This window comes from Numenius arquata, chromosome 8 (assembly GCF_964106895.1).
Source record: "Numenius arquata chromosome 8, bNumArq3.hap1.1, whole genome shotgun sequence".
Taxonomy (NCBI): domain Eukaryota; kingdom Metazoa; phylum Chordata; class Aves; order Charadriiformes; family Scolopacidae; genus Numenius; species Numenius arquata.
The window spans coordinates 35199876-35220577 of NC_133583.1; the positions used below are offsets into that span (position 1 = coordinate 35199876).

The window sequence follows — 20702 nt, forward strand, 5'->3', positions numbered from 1 at the left end:
TCACACAGAATGTTTTCTTTGTGTCTGGCAGCTTCATCTCTCCAGCTTGTCCCTGGGAAAGAGCAACGGGACATGAGAGCAGGAGCCCCTCCTAGAGAGGTGCCCTGTCCCGGGGCTGCAGGCACCAGGTTTGGGATGGTTTTGGGACACGTATGCGTTAAGGCCTGGGAGTGCTTCACTGCTGCACAGCCTTGCTTCAGCAAGAGCTTTGTGTGGCCTCTTGTGCCATCCGCTGTGAGTGTGGCTTCTCCCTCTGACCTATGGGCAGGCTTTGAGGTAAAAACAAGCCTGTGCCAAACCTGAGGCACGGTGCTGGCGTGTGTTTGATTGCAATCGGTACATTTACAAGGGAATCTCAGGTTTCAATCACGAATTATTGAGGCCCAGACATCATCACCGCAGTGCAGACACCTACGCAGCAGAGGATGCCCTGCCTGTGCTTTTCCCAGGAACAGTGCGTCCAGGACGCTTCCGTTTGGCAGGAGGTGCAGAAGGATACAGGACTGCCAGTGCGTGGCCGTTTCCTGTCAGCGTCAGCCTAAATTTCAGTAAGCACGTGGAGGTCTGCACTCATGGCTGGGAGCCTGTCTCCGAAACAAACACTGGGTGCTTGCGTGACCCCAGTGGATGCAGCGTTACTGGAGAGCTGCAGGCGTGGTGTGCCGTGCTGTGCCAACAGCATGGCTTCCCCGTGACCCAAAGCACACGGAGGATGAGAGCCAGGCTGTTACTGGAGATGGAAAATGAGCCAAGCTGTAAAGATGGCTTTCCATCCCCCACGGGCTCCCTGGCAAACCGCAGGGCTGGGATGCGCAGGTTTGCTCGGTGCAGAAGGGCAATGCGGGCGTTTTGGGAAGACGTGCTGCCGGGTGGGTTACAGCCCCCCCGGAGAAGCCCCACGCGCAGGAGCTCACCCGCAACCTGCTTTGGGCAGACGATGCCCGAGTCCCCGTGGCCTCCCGCTGCCCCCTGGCATCAGCCTTTGCCCCGGCACAAGGCTCTCCCTTTCCCACGGAGGCTGCGTGAGCACCGGGCCCACGGACCGCCTGACTGGGGGTGGGCTGCGGGGAGCCCCCGCCGCAGGTGGAAACCACCGCCTGGGGCGGCCCCGGCCCGTCCCCGCCCCGCCGCCCTCCCGGCCCCGCCCGGGGGCCCGTCCCGCCGCGGAGGGAGGGAGGGAGGTTGGGAGGGAAAGAGGGAGGACCGGGGCGGGAGCCCGGCCCGGCCCCGCCCGCGCCCTCCGCGTCGCACCTGAGCGAGCAGCGGCGGCTCCGAGCCGACCCCGGTCCCGGCCCCCTCCGCCGCCCGCCCATGGCTCAGCCGCTGCCGCTGCTCCTCTGCCTGGCCGCGCTGGGCGCCGGCTGCCGGGCAGGGTCCCCCCCCGCCGGCACGGCCGGGCCCTCCGCCGAGCCGCTGCAGGACGAGGCGGACAACCAGGAGAACATCCTCTCCCAGGTACCTGCTGGGATGCGGGGCACGGGCGGGATGCTGGGCACCTCGGGGGGTGCTGGGTACCGCGACGTGGGGCTGGGCAGCGCCGGGCGTGAGGGCGGGAGGGGGGGGATGCCGTGTGCACCCTGGGTGGTGCTGGGTGCCGCTGTGCGTACCCTGGGTGTACGTGCTCGGAGATGCTGGGTGGTGCTGTGCACGCCTGGGGTGATACTGAGTGCACATGGTCGGTGATACTGGGTGATGCTGTGCGCTCACCCAGGGCTCACCAGCGGTGCTGGGGGGGTGCATCTGGAGAGACTTTTATCTCCTGGGGTGCAGTGAACTCACTGAAGTGCAGTGGGGAGCAGTTCACAGCCTCCATCCTATTATCTCCCTGGGGGAGACTCAAAAAAAGGGGAGCTCCTTGGGAGGGGAATTGGTGGAGCCTCTTTGTGTGCCGAGGGGAGGGATCCAGGCTCTTTCCCTGCCAGTGGGATGTGGTGGAGGTTTCTGCTAGATTTGGCCGATCAGACTGTGTGCTATTATCTGCCCTCGGAAATGGCTAACGTGGAGACTATTGGAAACATACCGTCAAAGTTATTTTTGTGCTCGGGCTTTCAGAAGCGCTGTCTGCAAATCTCCGTAAAGGAAATTCCTGGCATTGTATGGGGCTAATCAGAAATACTGCTTCACCACCAGGTTACGCTGCTTATAGGGTAGCTTTCAGTTGCCCTTCTAGGGCACCCTTACCCATGTAAAGAAACCTTGCTCAGTGTAGCAGGTGACTTATTTGGTCTACTGGACATGGATCACTAAAAGACAGCAGGAATTTAAAATTCTCATATTTAAAATTCAAAGCAGCTAGGTCCATTTTACGCAAAGTGGAATAAAAAATACCCTGTTGGAAGAAGCCAGTTTTTATTCCCCTTGTAGGTAGGGATCAGAAAGCTCTGTGCTCTCTAGAAAACTTCTTGGTCAGCAGATTTTGGAAGAGCCAGCCAGTTTCCTCGAAGTTCAGGGTATCCAAAGTGTCCTTGCTTGGACCTCAAGGTCCAGGGTGTCCTTGTCCCTTGCTGGGCAAGCAGAGGACGAGAAGTTTGCTAACTGCCGGTGACCTGTGCTCAGCTGTTAGGTGACTACGACAAGGTGAAGGCGGTGTCTGAAGGCTCCGACTGTCGGTGCAAATGCCTGGTCAGACCCCTGGGCCGTGGCGCCTGCCAAAGGATTAATGAAGGCGCTTTCAAAGCAGAGGATTTTTACACGGTGGAAACCATCACGTCAGGACCCAGCTGCAAGTGTGCGTGTGTGGCCCCCCCCTCGGCGCTCAATCCTTGTGAGGGGGACTTCAGGCTGAAGAAGCTGCGGGAGGCCGAGAGCAGCGACCTGAAGGTATGAGAGCAGCTTGAATTCGGGGGTCTTTTGGGAGGGAGAGATCTGCTGAAGCCTTTTCTTTTGGAGCTTTTTCTGAAAAACATTTTTCCTAAACTTTTTCTCTAAAACGTCTCCTAGTTACTTTCATATCTGCATGTTGGATATAAAAATCAAGCTCAGCGTAAGGGATTGCTTCAAGCAGCTGCAGCCGATGAATCACTCAGCAGCACGCTGCCCAATTTATCCCGTGCTGCCTGGGGTCCACCGTGGCTGCCTGCACTGGAAGCCCAGGAGGGACTGGGCTGCTCCCTGCCCTTTGTCGAGCGCTAAGTGTCCCCAGGGGGACAGCTCTGCTCCGCTCAGCAGCTGCCAGATCTCGTTCCCATCGCAGAGAGGGGCTTCTGAGGATCCACGCAAAAAGCTGGTTTGGCCTCCATGGGCCAAAAGCTGCTGATGCGTCAGCGTGAGGGTGTGTTACACAGCTGGCTGATGGCAGGATGGCTTTTGTTATTTTAAATGCTGACGCTTCTATACTATTTAGTATTTTATCCCTTTAGTAATATGTACCCCTTTTCCAAATGTGACAGTGTTTGTACTAAATACTTGTGACTTTTCTTGCATGCTTATTTTTGCTGGTCTAGCATCTGGCATTTCTGGTTTGCTATCTGCATGGGGCATTAGAAATCCTCCCCAAAGGCTTGGTCCAGCCCTGGGGAGTCCCCAGAGCAGAAGTTTGAGGGCTGGTGGCATTCGTGTGGGTGGTGATGGGATGTACCCTGTGGCAGTGCTGCTAGTCCCAGCTCAGGTGGGAAGGCAGGCAGCATGCGAGGTGCTGCGGGGCAGCCTGCCGGGGCCACCATTATGGGGTTGTTCTAATTAATTTGGAGCTTGAGGATGTGTTTCATCTTGTCCAACTGCAGGCAGTTAGCAGCTTTTTGTCCAAGCTCCCCCGCAGCTAGGCAAGGTAAACAGGCACAGGCAGATAATCCATCATTTCAAGGAAGGAGGACTCCGAGTCTGGAGTTGTTTGGTGGTCCCTCGCCTGCAGGAGAAGCCAGGATGTCCCACTTGGCCTTAGATGAGGAGCCGTCAGCTCTCTGTGGTCAGGGGAGGGGTCACCCTGCAGGGTGACAGAGCCACCCCTGAAGTCCCTCACCTGGAAGCAGGCAGACCTCCTCCACCAGCAGCTCTCACCTCTCTCCCCATCCTCTCCAGAGCCGGTCAGCCTCCAGGAGCAGCAGAGCAGCATGGCTAGCTGCGCCCTTGGCTCTGGCTGTCTCTTCCCACCGGGGAGCTGCTCACAGCCAGCTGTGGTGTGAAAGCTTGTCCTCTAGGAACTGGCCCAGACTCCCCAGCTCATTTCACAAGGATCTGCAGCCAAACGATTTCACAAGATTTATCCAAATATACACACGTGGGGTTTTTCTTTGCTGCAAAAGTCAAACCCCAGGAGCTGTGAAAACAGCCTTGCTTTCTCGCTGACCACAGAGTCCCTCCTGGGGTCAGGTACGCTGGAAACAACAAGGAGAATCTGGGAGCCAAGAGAGGACACTGCTCCGGTTCTTATGTGACTCAGGAGCAGCTCTCACGCTCTTCAGTGTGGAGAGCAGGAGGGACAGGGCAGGCCACCTCATTGCTCCTAACAGCCCCAGGGTTTTTACTCTCCTTGTTGATCTGATGAACATCATTCCCGCCTGGTCCAGCAGCGGGACTCACGTAGGTGTGCTCTGTGTCTCTTGTGCGTTTTACCAGGCTTTCTCATGCTCTGACTCAAAACCCCTAGGTACTCTGTTTGTGGGAGAGCTGTGGAAAGGTCTCCAAAATGAGAGCTCTCTCTTATTGGCAGATGGGCGGGAGGATGCATCCCCAAGGGAACAGTGAGGAAGAGATTAGAGAAGCCTGGGGAGGAGGGGTACACCTGGGGCACCCCAATGGAGTGCTGAATGGCTGTGCTGGGCATCCCAGCTGAAGGTTTCAGTCCCATCTGTGCCTTTAATGAGGTCCCATGGGAATGCATGGACCATCAGACGGTGAGAGCCAAAGTCTGCAAAGTCTGGGTGAAGGGAAGGAACCAGTGAGTTGGTGAGTGCATCAGTATGGTGCTTTGGGGAGAATCAACTTGGTGTTGGCAGCGGTAGCTGGCTCTAAGATCTATTTTTGTGAAATTGCAGCTTGCTGCTCCACTGCTTGTAGGCGCAGTGCGCGTTTTGGGGGTCTCAGATGCAGAGTCTGTGCAAGGAGTCTGTGTTCAGGAAGATTTGGAAGGTGCTTAATAAAGTCTGCAACCTTTGTGCGTTGATGGAAATTATCCAGCCTGGAGGGAAAGCACATGTGTCTAGTGGCTGTCTGGCAGGTTGTGTGCATTGTATCGGTTGTCTCCATCCAGTTCTTGGTGGAAAGTGGATGCATAGCCATAAAACAGTCCTTGTCTCTTAATGCTGCCATTTTATCTGGCCCAAAAAATCTTTCCTTTGCTGTCAGCTCCACAGGGAGACTGCAGAGGCCGGGATGGAAACTCAGAGTGCTGCCAGCAGCGCTGCCTGTACTTCTCCCATGTTGACGGAGCTCTGTTGACTAGTTTGTAGCTGCTGGGAGAAAATGTCATCGCTTTATAGTAATTCCCATGCACAGAAAATACTTCTCAGCCATCAGGGCTGTAAGGTCTGAGTACCGTGCTGTATGTGCGGGGACATATGGGACTGGAGGGAGCAGGCGTGTGTGGGAGCAGAGGCAGGGGATGGCCTGGGAGCTCTGGCCACCAGCCTGTGCCTGGCTTGGTACTGTCCTCTGCGGAGTGACCTCCGGGGACCTTACGAAAGGCAGAGGGAGGGTATTGCTGGTGCTGAGCAGGATACGGGGACGCAACCCTTCCTGCTGCAGGAAGGAGGTGAATTAAATACAGGGCATCTCTGAAATGGGTGATTGAAGGAGAAAGCAGCATCCCTCTAATAAAGTTGTTCACCAGGGAAGCAAACTCTTACCAGGTTGGCACTGAATTTCAATTGCTTCACTCATGCATTTGTGAATGTTTTAAAATTTTTTAACAAGTTTCTTCTTGTTCCAGGAAAAAAAAGCATGGGATGGCACAAACTCAGAGTCTGATATAAAACTCACTTTTATGCTTATTGCCTCGTTTGTTGCCAGTCACGTCACTGACGGTGTAGCTAAGCCCTTGGGCTTGTGAGAGAGCCTGTCTAGAGCTGGCAAGGACGGCAGTGCTCTTCCTTGCTCACTAATCCCCAGCGCCCAAAACATGCTCCTGAACCCCTGAAACTCTGCGTGCTGTGCTCCTGACTGCAGCAGCGATGTGGCAGGGCTGTGAAAAGAAAAACTTGTGTTCCAATAAACTTCTTACCACGCAGGGTACTTTATAGCAAAGGCCTCTGACTGACACTGTGCTACCTTTGCCTTGCAGCTGTCCTCCATCGTTGAGATGCTGGAAAGTGCCTTTTATGGCTTGGACCTCCTGAAGCTGCACTCAGTCACAACCAAGCTGGTGGGTCGGGTGGAAAAGCTTGAGAAGGTAAGATGAGTCCTTTTCTCCTTCGAGGTTGTTGCCTTCAGTGGGACTTGCCTCAAACTAAGTACTTAGTACCTTTGGTGTGTTCAGAGCCTGGTTCCTTTTGGAAGAAATGTTAATTAACTATTTGGCTGAACAAGACCAAACTAGACTGTCCAAACTAGACCAGGCTAGGCTCTCCAAGCTAGATCTCCACTGTTCCTCACAGGTAGTGCCCAGGGCATCACCACCCCGTCAGCCTCCCATAACCCTCTCCAGTTCCCTCCATCCCTTGTGGCCCAAACTATGTGTGAGATCCCAACCATGGCCTCACCAGAAGGTTCAAAGGGCCTTTTTATTAAGTTTTTCCTTCTTTCAGTTTTATGTCTGTACCGGTGCGATAGTTGCTCTCAACCAGGTGCTTTTGTGCTGTTTGATGTGGGGGTGAGCGGTTCAGGGCTGATGCAGGGACAAGCTCACTGGGACAGCTGGTAGCCAAGGAGGTCAAATTCCTTAAGGACCAAGTTACATCTTGGCCTGCATTTAAAAAGAGCTGAACCTTCAGTGCTGCTAAAAAGATAGATAAAGTACCTTCCATTTTTTTTAGAGCAGACTTCTAGTGAAATCATTTTCACTTCCATACAGTTTAATATTTCTTTGGTTAGTACAACATAGGGTTTGCCATTTGTTGAGCTACACTCAGCTATGTAGCAACAGGTTGCCAGATTAAATACTGGAGTTTTCTCCCGTGGTCCGTATCTGGGACAGTAATTCCACATTCTTGTTGGAGTGGAGCAGTCCCGTTTGTCTGCAGCCAGGAGCCGAGAGGCGATGATTTATAAAGCCAAAATTCCACTTGCAAAGTGTTTCGGGAAGGCACGGTGTGCTCCATCCCGGGGTCAGGAAGGAGACAGCGAGAGGAGCAAACTTGCCTGGGGGGCTCTGGGTTTCCAAGCACAGTGTTTGACCCAGAAGGGGGAAGAGGGATTTTGAGGTCTAAAAATAACAAAGAACCAATGTTTTTGTTCGCAATCCCACCCTCTTTCTGTGGTTTAGCGTATTCTCCAGTTGTTACTTGGGTTTGCTGCCGAGCCTTTGCTAATTAGGGGAGAGGAGCGAGGGAAGTGGGACCTGTGCCACCAGCCCCATGCTGTGCATCCCTGTCGGGGACCTTTGCCACTGCGGGGCTGGTAGCCACGGGTTTTGTGGTGGGGGTGAGCCCTGCCCCACGATATGGTGAGCTGGGCTTGCCCAAAGAAGGGGATGCTGCGGTGAACAGAAAGGGCCCCAGCAGGACAGATCGATGATCTGTTGCTGTTTAATATCCACAGTTAGCTGGATTAGGGATGACGGAAGGGCCAACCCCTTTTTCGGTATCATTTATGGATCTGCGGTCCATGAATTTGTCTCGCCTTGAAACTACTTGCCCGAAAATGTTGCTGTCAGACATTGTCACCTTTAAATGGAACAGGCCATCAGAGTGACACAGCCCATCAGGTCAGTGAGTGGGGAGTGCAGGTTCCTCAAAAACCTTGCTGATGGTCGAGTTGGAGGCTAAGGTAAGTATTAGGAGTTCATGTATTGACAGATGACCCAAAGGATTACTTCATGTGCACTTGTCTTCATACCAAAGTGGCCCTGTCTACCAGCCTGTTCCTGCACAGGGGGTTCAGTGTGAGTGGTCCTGGTGGCACTCGTCTGTCTGGGCACATTGGGGTGGCCTTGCAGTGTGGCTGCTCTGCTCACAGCCTGTCACAGTGAGGCAGAAGGGCAGAATTAGTCTGGTCTGGCTGAAGTAATTTGGCCAGAGAGGGAGCAGTGAAGGTGTAGGAGTGGGGAATTCACAGATTTGGGTCTTTAATTTCCCAGGAGCAGGGTTGTAGGATCACGTAATGAGCAGCTGAAGCTGCCTGCAGGCACTCAGATGGGATGGAGGAGGACAGGAGAGGTCTGGGTTAGATGGAGATTTCCCAGTGCCACTGGGGCAGGACAGAGCTGGCGCAGGCAGCAGGTGTGAAACGCTTCCTGCAGCTGGCTTAGCACGTAAATTCCTGTTAGGAGGAGGAGGAGGAGGATCACACCCTGCCTCAGCCGTGGGATCTGATACAACGGACAGCTGAGATGCTGAACAAGAGCCTGGCATCACTTCAAAGCATCGGCCTCCCAGGCGGGTGTGCTTTTGGCAGCTGCTCCCCAGCGAAGCAGCTGAGCAGCCTCAAACAGCATCACAGGCCAGGCTTTGGTGGTGCCTCCCCACTCAAGGGGAGGCAGATTTTATCCCTAAGCAGGTCATAAGCCAAACATTACACAGAATAAGTGATAAGGGCACAAGGCTCTCGGAATCAGCCATCGTCACAAAAGGAGGAGGGTGTTGAAGCTGCTTCTGCTCCTGCCCTGCTCCTGGGAGAGCATCATCAGGCCCCCTTTTCCTTTTCTTACTACAGCAAAATGCTTGCTGAAAAGTCCCTGCGTTATAGGACTCAGCCTTAAAATTGCATGATAAAGCTGTGACTCACAACTCCTGGGTAAAGACTGGGAGTTCGGATACTCATGGAGGGGGTTGGGGGTTAACTGAACTCAGGATGGTATTTTTGCAGAGATGAGAAGGTATTGCGAGTTGCTTCCAGTATAACAAGGCATTTTACACAAATAGCGTTGGTCAAGGGAATGAACCCCCAAATACTTGGTCCTCAGAGCTAGTGCCTTCTGTAGCGAGGAAGCTTCTCTGCTTTGTCTTTAGTTTGCAGCTGTTGCATCAGCTGGCAATTTTGAGGTCGCAGATGGAGGTCATGGTGGGTTTTAGAAGAAATTAATGGCAGGACAGATTGAAAGTGAAGGATCAGGGGGAACCGCCCCCAGTCTCTGTGGGAAAATGCTTTGATTGATGTGCCACCTATTCAAAGCAGTTGCCATTTAAGATGTAACAGACCAAGGAGCGATGAGCAGAGACTATAATAACCCCTTGGTGATAAGATGAGCCTATGGTTGGGGGACTGAGAAGAGCAAAGGGGTTTGCGTGCCCTGGGCTGCCTGATCAGCTGCCCACCCCAGCCTCCTCCCAGTGTGAGACAGCTCTCTGAGGGTCACTGCCTCTCTTCCTCTTCATAAATTCTCCCTCTCCTCTGTGGGAGCAGAAGGTGATGGGGAGGAGCAGTCCCTGAGTGCGGGCGCTGCGTGGCCAGGCAGCAGGGCAGGACCAGGAGAACAGAAACTGGACAAATGGGATGATGACCTTGAGGACTTGCCTTGGGGGTTAGGCAGGCAGCGTCTGGCCCCAGCAGGATGGGACCCTGCTAGGAAAGTGGGATTAATTAATAGGAGATGAACTTGGCTGCCATAGGCAAAGGACAAGGCTGGGACTTAGGATGTTTTAACTTGTCTTTTCCTCTTCCTTCTATGAGCTGGCAAGTGTGGCTGAAGATGGGTGTTGAAGAACCTCAAGGCCACTCTCCTGGTCCATGGCACCCCATGGCAAAGAGTGGATCTGGGATGTGTGCACCAGGGATGGGATTTCTGGATTCCACTGGGGTCAGGGGCACCTTCTTAGCAGCTGAAGTGCACAGCTCCACAGAGAAACCTAGCTGTGAGCCCAGGATGGGAGCACAGAGCTCACTGGCTCTGGGGCTGTGGTTTGGGGACTGTGGAGCATCCCTTGTCTTTATATGGGGTAATGTCTCCTCTCTTGCTTTTCTAGGGCATGTCCAGGAACTTCACACAGGAAGGCCACCAGACAGGAGCCAACATGGAGGAGGGTCTGCAGGATCCCCACCACAGAGACAGAGAGAACTGCTCCAGCCTCATCACCAACAGCCTTGCTGACATCGAGAGCTCACTGCAGCGGGATGCTGAGGCTGCCTACACGCACGCAGAGGTATGACTGTCCCAGAGGGCTGCACAGATTGAAGTCACTGTGCAAGCCAGCCCAGAAGGTGTCTCCTGGATGTGGCCCACCCCAGCAGGCCACCGGCTCGGGGCTATTTTCTTCTTGGCTCTGCTGACCCCCGTTTCTGTGCCTCCAGCTCCAGCCTGCTTCTCTCAGCACAGCCCAGCTGCCACCGGGACGTAGGAGGGAACAGGAGCAAGCTGCTCCCCAGGCCTCCCCCCTTCCCGTGGGGTTGTTGGTTTTCGAGGTCAGCGGCAGCCGTGCTGCTTGGAAAGAGTGATGTCATTGCGGGGCCGGCTGGGAAGCGCTGGGAAACTCAGAGCCTTTGATTAGCAGGGCTTGAGGGCTCGGTGGAGGGACAGCCTGTCACCCTCCCCCCCCGGGGAATTACCCCTCCCCAGCCAGCCCCTGTGCCTGGCTGGCTCCGGTCAGGGAGTTGGGCATCCCGCTGGCTCCGGTACCCACCCCCAGACCGTGGGGGTCTCTGTGGGCTCTGCCCAGCAAGGGGACATCCTCTGCCTGGGGCAGCAGTTCCTGTGCTGTTGGGTGTTTTGGGAAAAGACCCACCCAGGGTGTCCTGACGCCCTTGCTGCTTTGGTGCTGCAGTGTAAGATGGCCTCATGCTGCTCTGGTCCATACTGGGTGGCTTCTGGAGCATCCTGCCTTTACCCGTGTCCCCTCTGCAGGGGCAAAGGAGGTGTTTGGGGAGGGGGGAATGGTCACTGTATCATCTCCAGCTCCAAACAGGGGTGCTCAGCTCTTGGGGGTGAGGACAGCCTGCACATTGCCCCCCCTCCCCAGCAGCTGAGAGTAGGCATTGCAGGTCCCACATAGGAGTAGGCGCCCCAAGCCCCTGCAGGGAGAATGGTGGGCTCCCCACACAGGCGCTGGGGGTCGGTGGGTGGGAAAATGGCACTGACCAAGATGTGCCAGTGCACTCTGCTCAGGGGGAGACCTGTGTCCTGTGGCAGAGGGTGTCCAGCAGCCCTCCCAGCCCCTCTCCCTCTGCTCCCTGGGCTGTGACCTGAGCTGGGGCTCCGGTGCCCACTGGAGAGGAGCCAGCCCCAGCCAGGCAGGAGAGTGCAGTGCGGGGCTTTTATTACCCCGAGTGACCTCATTTCCCAATGTTCCCCTTTCCTCGCTGCTAATTGCAGCAGGGCTGCGGAGGAACCCTGAGCCCGTTTTCGCAGCCAAATGGGCACTGCTTCAACCTTCAGGCTGTCTTTCCGATTTCCTTTAATGAGACGAAGTCCTTCAGGCATGAGCTGCGGCAGCTGGTGGCTGCCTCTGCACAGGGTTCCTGGTCTCTGCCCTGGGGGAAGCTCCTGGTCCCTGCCCTCGGCGGGGGGGTGTCCCAGTCCCTGCCCTGGTGGGTTCCCAGTCCCTGTCCCAGGGGGTTCCCAGCCCCACTGGGAAGGTGCCTTCAGCCCCTCTGCTCTACCAAAGCCTGGTGCACGTTGCATGCTCCCTACAGATCAGCTGCCTGCCTCAGTCCCTGGCATGCAATGGAGTGTCTGGGGGATGGACATGCAAGCGATTGCAGTCAGGGGTGTACCCTTCTAATGCCGCCCTGAGGTCCCCCGCTCTGCCTGCATGCCTTGCATCCCACCGCCCCATGCCTTTCTGAGCACCGAGTCCCAGGTTTGCAGGGTGGCACCGACGTCAGGCAGAGGCAACACTGGTCTGACACTCCCGCTGTCTCCTGGGGGGTTTCCCACAGCAAAAGGGACTGAGATTGACCCCGAGAAAGGAGGGAGGACAGAGCATCCCTTCCCAGTGCTCAGCTGGCCAGCCTGACCTGCCCCGTCCCCCAAAACATGGCCATTCTGGCCCATCCCGTAACAACCTCCTGCGTCTCTTCCAGGGCAAATATGAAGAAAGATTCCTGAAAGATGAAACTATCTCCCAGCAGATCAACTCTGTCGAGTCCCTCCCAGAGCTGCACCTCTCTCCAGAGGATGAGAAGCCCAAGCAGCTCTTGCAGAGGAAGCTGCGCATAAGGAGCCGGCCTCCTTCCAAGCCAACCATTGTCCGAGGGGTCACCTACTACAAAGCCCAGTCCACCGAGTCGGAGAACGACATCGAGGAGCAACGTGAGTTGGGTTTGTAGCCGCGTCTAGTGGGACAGCTGTCTGTGTCCCACCATCTGTCCCCTAGTCCTGCCTAGTCCTAGTTCCTCAGGAACAGGTGGGCAAACTGTGTGGGGCCACCATGGAAAGGAGGGCTTGGAGCAGGAGGGACAATTGGTACCTCACCGCTCTGCAGCCCTTAAGCACTGCACAGAGGAGCAGTGCGGTTGTGTTATTTCATGGAAAATCCCTCGTAGCTAAGGAAACAGGTCACTGCTATGGCTTAAAACACCCAGCACCAACACGTTTCCTGAAAGTAAATGCAAGTTTATTACATACATTAGTCCTGCAGATCCACCTGCCTGATGGCATCCCAGGAGGTTTGTGCAGTGGTTGTGGTGGCAGGGAGGCAGCTCAGAGTGGTGGCTGGCTGTCCTGCAGCTCTGCGAGGTGCTCCTCATGGCTCTGGCCACAGTGAGAGCTGGGGGGCAAGCCACCAGGGCCCAGCAGCACGGACAAACAAGGCAAGTGCCCTTTCTGTGCAGAGCCATCTCAGCGGTGAGGTCGGCCAGCACAGGCGTGCGAGGGTTTGTGGAGGAGCAAAGGGCATGGGTGGTCGCCTTCTGCTCCGCTCAGACTGAGGCGGTGGGCATGGATGTGATACGGTCTCACTGACCTCCTAGTGTGGGCGCCATCAGCCCCTGCCCATCATCCAGCCCTTCTCTGGCTAGAAATTAAGAGGAAAATCATGTGGATTTAGTAAAAGAAAACCTGGATGGAGGAGCCACAGAGGTGGGGCAGGTGGAGAGGGACTGTAGGGTACCCGCTCCCCCTTGCTGTGGGGCTGACACCTGTGCCTGTGTTTGGCAGCGGACGAGCTGTTCAGTGGGGACAACACGGTGGACCTGCTGATTGAGGACCAGCTCTTGAGGCCCAGTGGCCGGGCAGGCGAGGCCGTGAGGAAGCCCTCCCCAGTGGGATGGCCGCCCACCCCCGGCAGCGATCCCACCACCCCACCGGCTGCCGACACTGCCGCAACAGCCACGGTGCCCCTGTCCCCTGCCATGTCCACGGTGCCCACACCGGACCCCACCACTGTGAGCCAACTGACACCCACCCTGGAGAACTCAACTGCCCTGGCAGGACTGGCGGAAGAGGGGACCCCGCAGCTACTGGCCTTGGCCAGCACAGTGGTGACCACAGCCATGGAGAGCCTGCCCACAGCCCCCAGCCTTGTCCCCAGCCCTGCCGTGGACACCACTGCCGGGACTTTGAGTGACATGGGGACAAGCCCTGCCCTGGAGAGCAGCCCAGGAGCTTGGGGACAGGAGAGCACCCCTGCGACACCGGTCAACCCCACCATCCCCGCCACACCAAAGCAGGCCCTGGAGGAGGAGGACATCAGGAACATCATTGGTGAGTGCTTGCAGGTTCCTGCAGCAATCCAGCTATGCATGTGGGAGCTGGCCCATACCTACAGCATGTCCATGTGCACAGCACACCTGGATTTGATCATGGGTGGGAGGTGTCATAAAGATGATGGCTGGTCAAGCGCTTTACTGAGGCACCAGATTTTACTTTTGTTAACTCTGGAACCTGCTGTAGTCCCTTTCCAGTTTGAGGGACTGGGCAGGGCAGGAAGAGACCTCCTTGGAGATGGATCTGGGACAGGTCTCAGTCAGGGCCAGGACCCCGGGGACCTCTTTGCAGGATCGGCCTGGTGCTGCTGGGCCTCGTGAGGCTGAGCCCGGGCCGAGGCAATGGGGGTACCTGCTGGGTGGGCAGGGAGATGCAAGGGGGTGATGCCCACAGACCCCCAACAGGAGTGGTGAGAGTGTGGCCACCCTGCCTTGGGCCTTGCAAGCCTTTCTCTGCCTGCACAGGGCGCTGCAAGGACACACTATCCACCATCTCGGGGCCCACCACCCAGAACACCTATGGGCGCAATGAGGGGGCCTGGATGAAGGACCCCCTGGCCCGGGAGGAGCGGATCTATGTCACCAACTACTACTACGGGAACACGCTGGTGGAGTTCAGGAACCTCGACAACTTCAAGCAAGGTGGGCTTGCGCCATCCTTGATGCTGCACTGGCTGCCGCTTGGCTGGTCCAAGTAGCATCCCCATTCCCTGGGATGCTGTACCATGGGGGGATGCTCTGCCCGGGGACCCTCCCCTCTTGGGCACTGGTACCCAGTGTGGGGTTCAGAGCATGGGGTCAGGCTGTCCATGGTGGCTCTGGACTTGCTTGTCACCCTGCCAGGCTGTGGCTGGTGGCTGGGGAGGGAGTGCAGGCAGGGCTGGGAGCAGAGGGCGCTGGGGATTGCTGTGGCGGGGCCACCAACTCCAAAGCAAAGGGAGGGTCTCACCAGCAAGGTGTCTCTGCCCTGCAGGGCGCTGGAGCAACTCCTACAAGCTCCCGTACAGCTGGATCGGGACGGGCCATGTTGTCTACAATGGTTCCTTCTACTACAACCGGGCCTTCACACGCAACATCATCAAATATGACCTGAAGCAGCGGTACGTGGCTGCTTGGGCCATGCTGCATGACGTGGCCTACGAGGAATCCACCCCATGGAGGTGGCGGGGCCACTCGGACGTGGACTTTGCCGTGGATGAGAATGGCCTGTGGGTCATCTACCCGGCCATCAGCTATGAGGGCTTCAACCAGGAGGTGATCGTGCTGAGCAAGCTAAACGCAGCCGACCTCAGCACCCAGAAGGAGACGACGTGGCGGACGGGGTTGCGGAAGAACTTCTACGGGAACTGCTTTGTCATCTGTGGGGTCCTGTATGCAGTTGACAGCTACAACAAGAGGAACGCCAACATCTCCTATGCCTTTGACACGCACACCAACACGCAGATCATCCCCCGGCTGCTCTTTGAGAACGAGTACGCCTACACCACGCAGATAGACTATAACCCCAAAGACCGCCTGCTCTATGCCTGGGACAATGGGCACCAAGTCACCTACCATGTCATCTTTGCCTACTGAGACCCCCTGCCCCAGTGGGGCACTGCAAGCCAGGGGTCACCAGCACCTTTTTATTATTATTTTTATTGTTATTATTGTTATTTTGTACAAATCAAAGAGTAAATGATGGGTTTTTGTTTCAAGCTGGGTATTTTTTTTTTTTAATGGTGGATTGTAGATCAATCCCCAGGCCAGAACCATCCCCTTTGTCTTGGCTGTAACCTTGCTTCTGTTTTCCCTTCCTGTGGGGAAGGTCCCTCCACTGGGAGGACAGACCAGCCTCTCCTGCCCGCGGAGGATGAGATGGCCCAGACGTGGTCTTCCTGATGAGGTTTATAACTAAAGATGATCAGCAAGAGACCCAGAACCATTGCAAAGCTGGCCTTTCTTCTGCAGGCACCAGGTGCTAGCGGGACACTGAGGTCTGCCAGTCCTGGTGGAGGGGGTGTGTGTCCTGTGGGAATGTCCCGTCTCGCGGGACCATCTTCCCAGCTGATGGCCAGCAGGCCCTTCAAGATCCTGCTGTACAATGGGGCTGCGAGTGCAGCTCCGGCAGCCCCTGGTGCTGGCACTTAAACACCGAGGACTGGCCCGTCCAGCTGGGGCTTTGCCCTTTGCGACCTGCTCTGGCGGGGGCCAGGAATGCCCTGAGCCCTGACTCACACACGGAGTGAGCCAGCGGTGGGAGGGGGACACTGTAAATAAGTGTAGATGGCTTTTGTTTGTTCATTTTGTAACCCAAAATAGTCCCCTCTGGCATTTGCCAGGTGAAGGCTCTGTTCTACCAGGCGCTGGGCTGCCTGGGCAGGGAGCTGTGGGGCTGGGGGAGCCCTCGGGGCTGGGGGAGCCCTGGCTCCCCATCCCGCTGCTGCTCCGTCTCCCGCAGGGTCTCAGCCCTTGTCCCCTCTCACTGCCATGCTCTCCCTGGTCCCAGCTGTTGGCCACTGGGAGCCCATCACAGAGGCACGGCCCTGGCCCTTCTAGCCTGGCAGCATCTTGTATTTACCTGCTGTTACTAATAAAAAGATCAAGTACCTTTGCATCTGTTTGGGCCTTTCTTTGGGTCTGGTTCACCCTCTGGGTGCAGGAATATGCACGAGGGTTTTTTTTGGGTGGATTTTGGTCGCTTTGAGGAGTGCCAGCTTGCAAACCAAGTGGCAGCAAGGCATGCTGGCTGGAGGGGACCTCTGGGGGTCTCTGGGCTGCTTGGGCCTGGCACCATGGCTTGGTGGGGTGGCTGTGTCCAGCCCTGAGAAGAGTTTGGCTGTCACAACTGCACTTGCCCTCAGGTCACCAGGGACTGTGGTGAGACACTCTCCCCATGGCCTCTTCTTCCCCAGGCTGTGGGTGAGCAGCGTGCCCCCTCCCAGGAGCAGGAGGTGGGCGGGGGGGATCTGGGTGCATGTACCTTAGGCAGTTGCAAGGCTGTGCCAAGCAGAGCCATCCTCCAGCCCAAGGGCCCATAGAGACTGCGCTGGCCTTCTCTTTTGCTGAAGTAAAACAGTATTAACAAGAAAAATAAAAATTAATAATAATAAATAAAAGAACCATTTTATTGCCTTCAGTGCTAGGGACACAGAGAACAGAACTACACAGGACAAGAGGTGCTCTCCGCCACCGGGGCCCACGGGTGCTGGCTGAGGACAGTCCCCGAGCCCCCAGCAGCCGCCCTTTCCGAGGTGCCCGGCTGTGCCAAGCTCAGCCACCACCGCCAGGTCCCTTCCACGGCTCCCCCCCAAGAGCAGCCGGCTGCCCCTGCCCGGGGCTGCGGGGGAGCTGCGTGCCTCCGGCTGGGGCACCGCCGGGGTTTTTATTTTTGAGTATTGTGTGAGCTGGCCCACAGTCAGGTGGGGCCGGGGCCAGGAAAAGAGAACTGGTGCAAGGAGCGCAGCCAAACCCCTCGCCGAGCCCGGCCGCTTCCCAGCAGCCAGCGCCGAGGGGACGGGGGGCCTGTGCAGCCTGCGCTGACTACGTGGCAAAGGGCAAAACTTCTTTCCGTAGTGTTGCAAGGCACATACTTTACAGGGGTGTATTGCTCCTCACTCTCCTCCTCACCTCCCCCGAGCTGTTTGTCTTGCTGCAGGATCAACTTTTATTTCCTAACACACACACACACACACCCCAAAAAAAAAATAAAATAATAATGAAAACACGTCAGTCAGCCAGCGGTTCAGACAATGGAGGCCAGGCGGTGGGCTGGCAAAAACGAAGCCCCATCATCTTCTGTGCTAACGGCGAAGGGGAAAATAAAAAAAAAAATAATGTAACATGCTGAAGTCATTAGGAAAGGCCAATGCTCTGCCGGCGTCTCATCCCAGCTGAGCACCGCGCTGGAGCCCCTCCGCCCCGCTCCGGCCCAGGCCTTGGCTGACAAACTTGGGACCAGTTAAGAGAGCTCCGCAGCCGGCTTTTTAACGGCAGCCGCTGATTACAGCAAGAGCCAGCCATGTCTAGTAGCTCAGTGCTCGGGGGCAAATGGCAGGCTCCCCTGATGCTTGATGGGTGGCTGTCAGCGCCGACAAGGCAGAGAAGGGGCGTGTGGGTGTGAGCGTGCACGTCTACGCGTGTGTGTGTGTGTATTTCAGGAGGAAGGTGCTGTGGCTGTGTCCCACTGAACAGAAGCAGCCCTTCTGCCCCACAAGTGCCAGTGCCGCTCTGTAGGCTGTTAGCTGTGAAAAGCATTAAATATCCCACACAACCAAAAAAAAAAAACCAAAAAACACCCAAACAAAAAATGGGGGAAAAGGGGAAAAAAAAAAAACCAAACAACAATGGCAGTACAGTCTTTACAAATGCATGTGCCGCCCTGAATCACCACCCTCGGGCCAAGCCCCAGCCTTCTGCCACGCAGCCGCGTGGGCTGGGGACGTCAGCAGCAGTCTGCGGGCAAGCGCACGCAGGTGAGGGGCTTGTGCCCCTCATGGAGGCCACGCTTGGTGGCAGTGAGGGACGTTCTGCTCGTAGTGCTTTATCTGTAAGTGTGGGTTCCCACCACCCCGCTGGGTGGCCAGGGCTGGGCTGCCCCACAGCCCCACTGCAGCTCACCACTTCCCGGCAAGGAAGAGCACATGGGGAAGGACTCTGGGGCAGGTGTGTGATGTGCATGGGGGTAATGAGGAGCAGGGCTGTTTGGCCAGGCCCAGCACAACCACTCTGGCTCCTGGGGTGCAGGTGGCAGGCCCAGCGTGGGGTGCAAGGCTGTGGTTCTCCTTGCACTCACAGCTCAGATCAGCTTGATCTTGAGCACAAGCCTGTGCAGCAGTGTCTCTAGGCAGGACCCCAGTGCTCAGCACCCCACCTCAGGAGATGATTTAACAAGGAAAAAAAAAAAACAACAAAAAAACCCAAAACCAAAAACTCAACCCCACAATTTTGGACAGTGCATAAGTAGCAAGGATGGCCCGTGCCCCTCCAGTGCCAGCCCCAGGCACCAGATGCTGATGCCGACACCAGGACTGCAGCAGCATGCATCACCCACACCCCTGGCACTGGGCATCGCACGTTGCATGGGTCCCCCTGGCCTGTCCCCGGTGAGGGGACAGCTGAGCTGTATAAACCCTGGGCAGGATGCAGCTGTTGGGTAGGGTCAGGCACAGGAATGGGCGAAGCGGGGTCTGCCCTTGCTGTACCAATGTGCCAGGAACCCCAGGGGCCCACCAGAGAAGGGGCTTAGTCTGGCTGCAGGACCTGCTGCATGCTGGGTGCACGGGCTACGCCGCAGGAGCTACTGCAGGGATTTGACGATGGCCCTCAGGGCATGGGGCGTCTCGGGGACAGAGGGAGACGCGCTGTAGAAGGTGTTGGTGTGATTTCTGCGCTGCTCTCGGAGGTACGGAGGGACAGATGAACTTTTGATGTGGAGGATCCTGGTGTCCATCACTTCGCAATCGATCTGCATCATCACCTCATAGTCCTGCCCATTGATCACATTTTCTGCAAAAGTAGGAAAAAAAGGAAAAAAAAAAAAAAAGAAAAAGGCAGAGTTAGCTCTGCCAGCCAGTGACCCAATGGCACCAAAGACAGAGCTTGCCAGACCATTTTTTTTTCTGGAGCAGGAACAGGAGGGGGGAAGCCCTTCCTCTTTGCAGCTCCACACTTGGAGCTCCATCTCACACAGCGCAGCCCCAGCCTGCTCATGACACCTCAGAGGACCCAGGCCACACTTAGCATGTGCAGTCACACCTAGAAATTAATGTCTTGTCTTTTCCACTTCTTCATCTGCACATAATTACCTATGGAGTTTGCCTGTATAAAATTTATTACTGAACTGTTGTTCTTGAACCACTAAAGCGTAAGGGTGAATGAAGAGTGGGCTTATGTAAGAAAGCTGACTGTTTCGCTTTCTTTTTATTGGTTTAAGAATACTGTAACCCTCTTGACACTGAGGATCTAGAGGAATTTCTTCACCAGATTATTAATAAAAAAAGTCAAAACGCTCTCTCTCAGAAGAATTAACTGCACCTCATTACTGTGCTGACCTGGCTGTTGTACTTGTATGACAAGGCCATTACCCTTGAGAGGCCCCCAGACACGGGGAGACCCAGGCCAGCTCATGGGACCCTGGTGCAAGGGCATGCCGGGCTGCACCACGTCGGTGCGGCCCCAGGGCAGGCATGCCTGCTGCTGCAGGAGCTCCTGGGCTTGCAGGCAAAGGCTATGCACATGGCCAGCATCTGCTGCCTGGATTTAAAGGTGGGAGACTACTCCCTGCATAGACAGTGTGTCCAGGAATGCGAGAGCCGAGATCAGATTTCCAGGCACGACCAATCCTTGCCTTTCAGAGTCAGAAACGCTGACTGCCTTCGGCAGGCTTTTCTTTCTGTGCTAAGGAGGATGGAAGATCACCTAATGGAAAGCGTATGGACTGGAGAAATGCGCTATACATTACTAATTTTTACTGTTTTCCTGGATTAACTCTGACTCTGGATGACAGCTGACAACTGCAGCCGGACCCTCTTGTACCCCACGCCACCTGTAGAAGCCATTAGATCAAGTATGTCTGGTATAGTAATGAAAAGCAGGAGCAAACCCTTGCTAAGGGGGCTGAAAGCCTGCAAGGGAAATCAAAGCTCCCACCTGCAGAAATGAAATGGAAAAAGCTCCGTATGTGCCACCGAGTGACTGAGGCCAGCAACAGATGTCCATGTCTCTGTACTGCTGACCCAAACACTCTGACAAGACCTCGTCCCTCCCGGCTACAGTGCTGCTGATAAAGCTTCGGGTGCTGTGTCCCCAGTTGGGACTGTTTTTGAGACCATCCCTCCAGGTCACCCTTTCTCTCATCTGTTGGATGTGCTCTTGGTTCTCACCCAACAGACCTAGGACCGGTAAACAGAGAGGGCTGGGCCGGTGGCAGCGCTCAGGACAGGGGCTGCACAGGGCAGTTGGGGGCACAAGAAGAAGCTCTGTGTGTGTTTGTGTGTGTAAAAGCCTGGCCTGTGGGCTGGAGAGAGCAAACAGGAACAGACTGGCTCCCT

General features: G+C 56.0%; 2 protein-coding genes across 2 annotated transcripts in view; one reads left to right on the forward strand and one right to left on the reverse strand.

The window, feature by feature from the left end:
* The first annotated feature begins 1311 nt into the window (after window positions 1-1311).
* OLFML2B (olfactomedin like 2B) lies at window positions 1312-16261 on the forward strand. The gene is made up of 8 exons (XM_074152208.1): window positions 1312-1455; window positions 2557-2820; window positions 6218-6325; window positions 9996-10172; window positions 12049-12277; window positions 13124-13669; window positions 14137-14313; window positions 14645-16261. Exons 1-8 carry the CDS (start codon window positions 1312-1314, stop codon window positions 15244-15246), a joined length of 2247 nt encoding a protein of 748 aa, XP_074008309.1. The 3' UTR covers window positions 15247-16261.
* A 501-nt stretch (window positions 16262-16762) lies between these two features.
* The window catches only part of ATF6 (activating transcription factor 6), an 81274-nt gene continuing 77334 nt past the window's right edge, over window positions 16763-20702 (reverse strand). Inside the window, exon 16 of the mRNA XM_074152001.1 lies at window positions 16763-19158. Coding sequence (XP_074008102.1) covers window positions 18950-19158 — 209 coding nt within the window. The 3' untranslated portion in view covers window positions 16763-18949. The remainder of the gene's footprint in view (window positions 19159-20702) is intronic.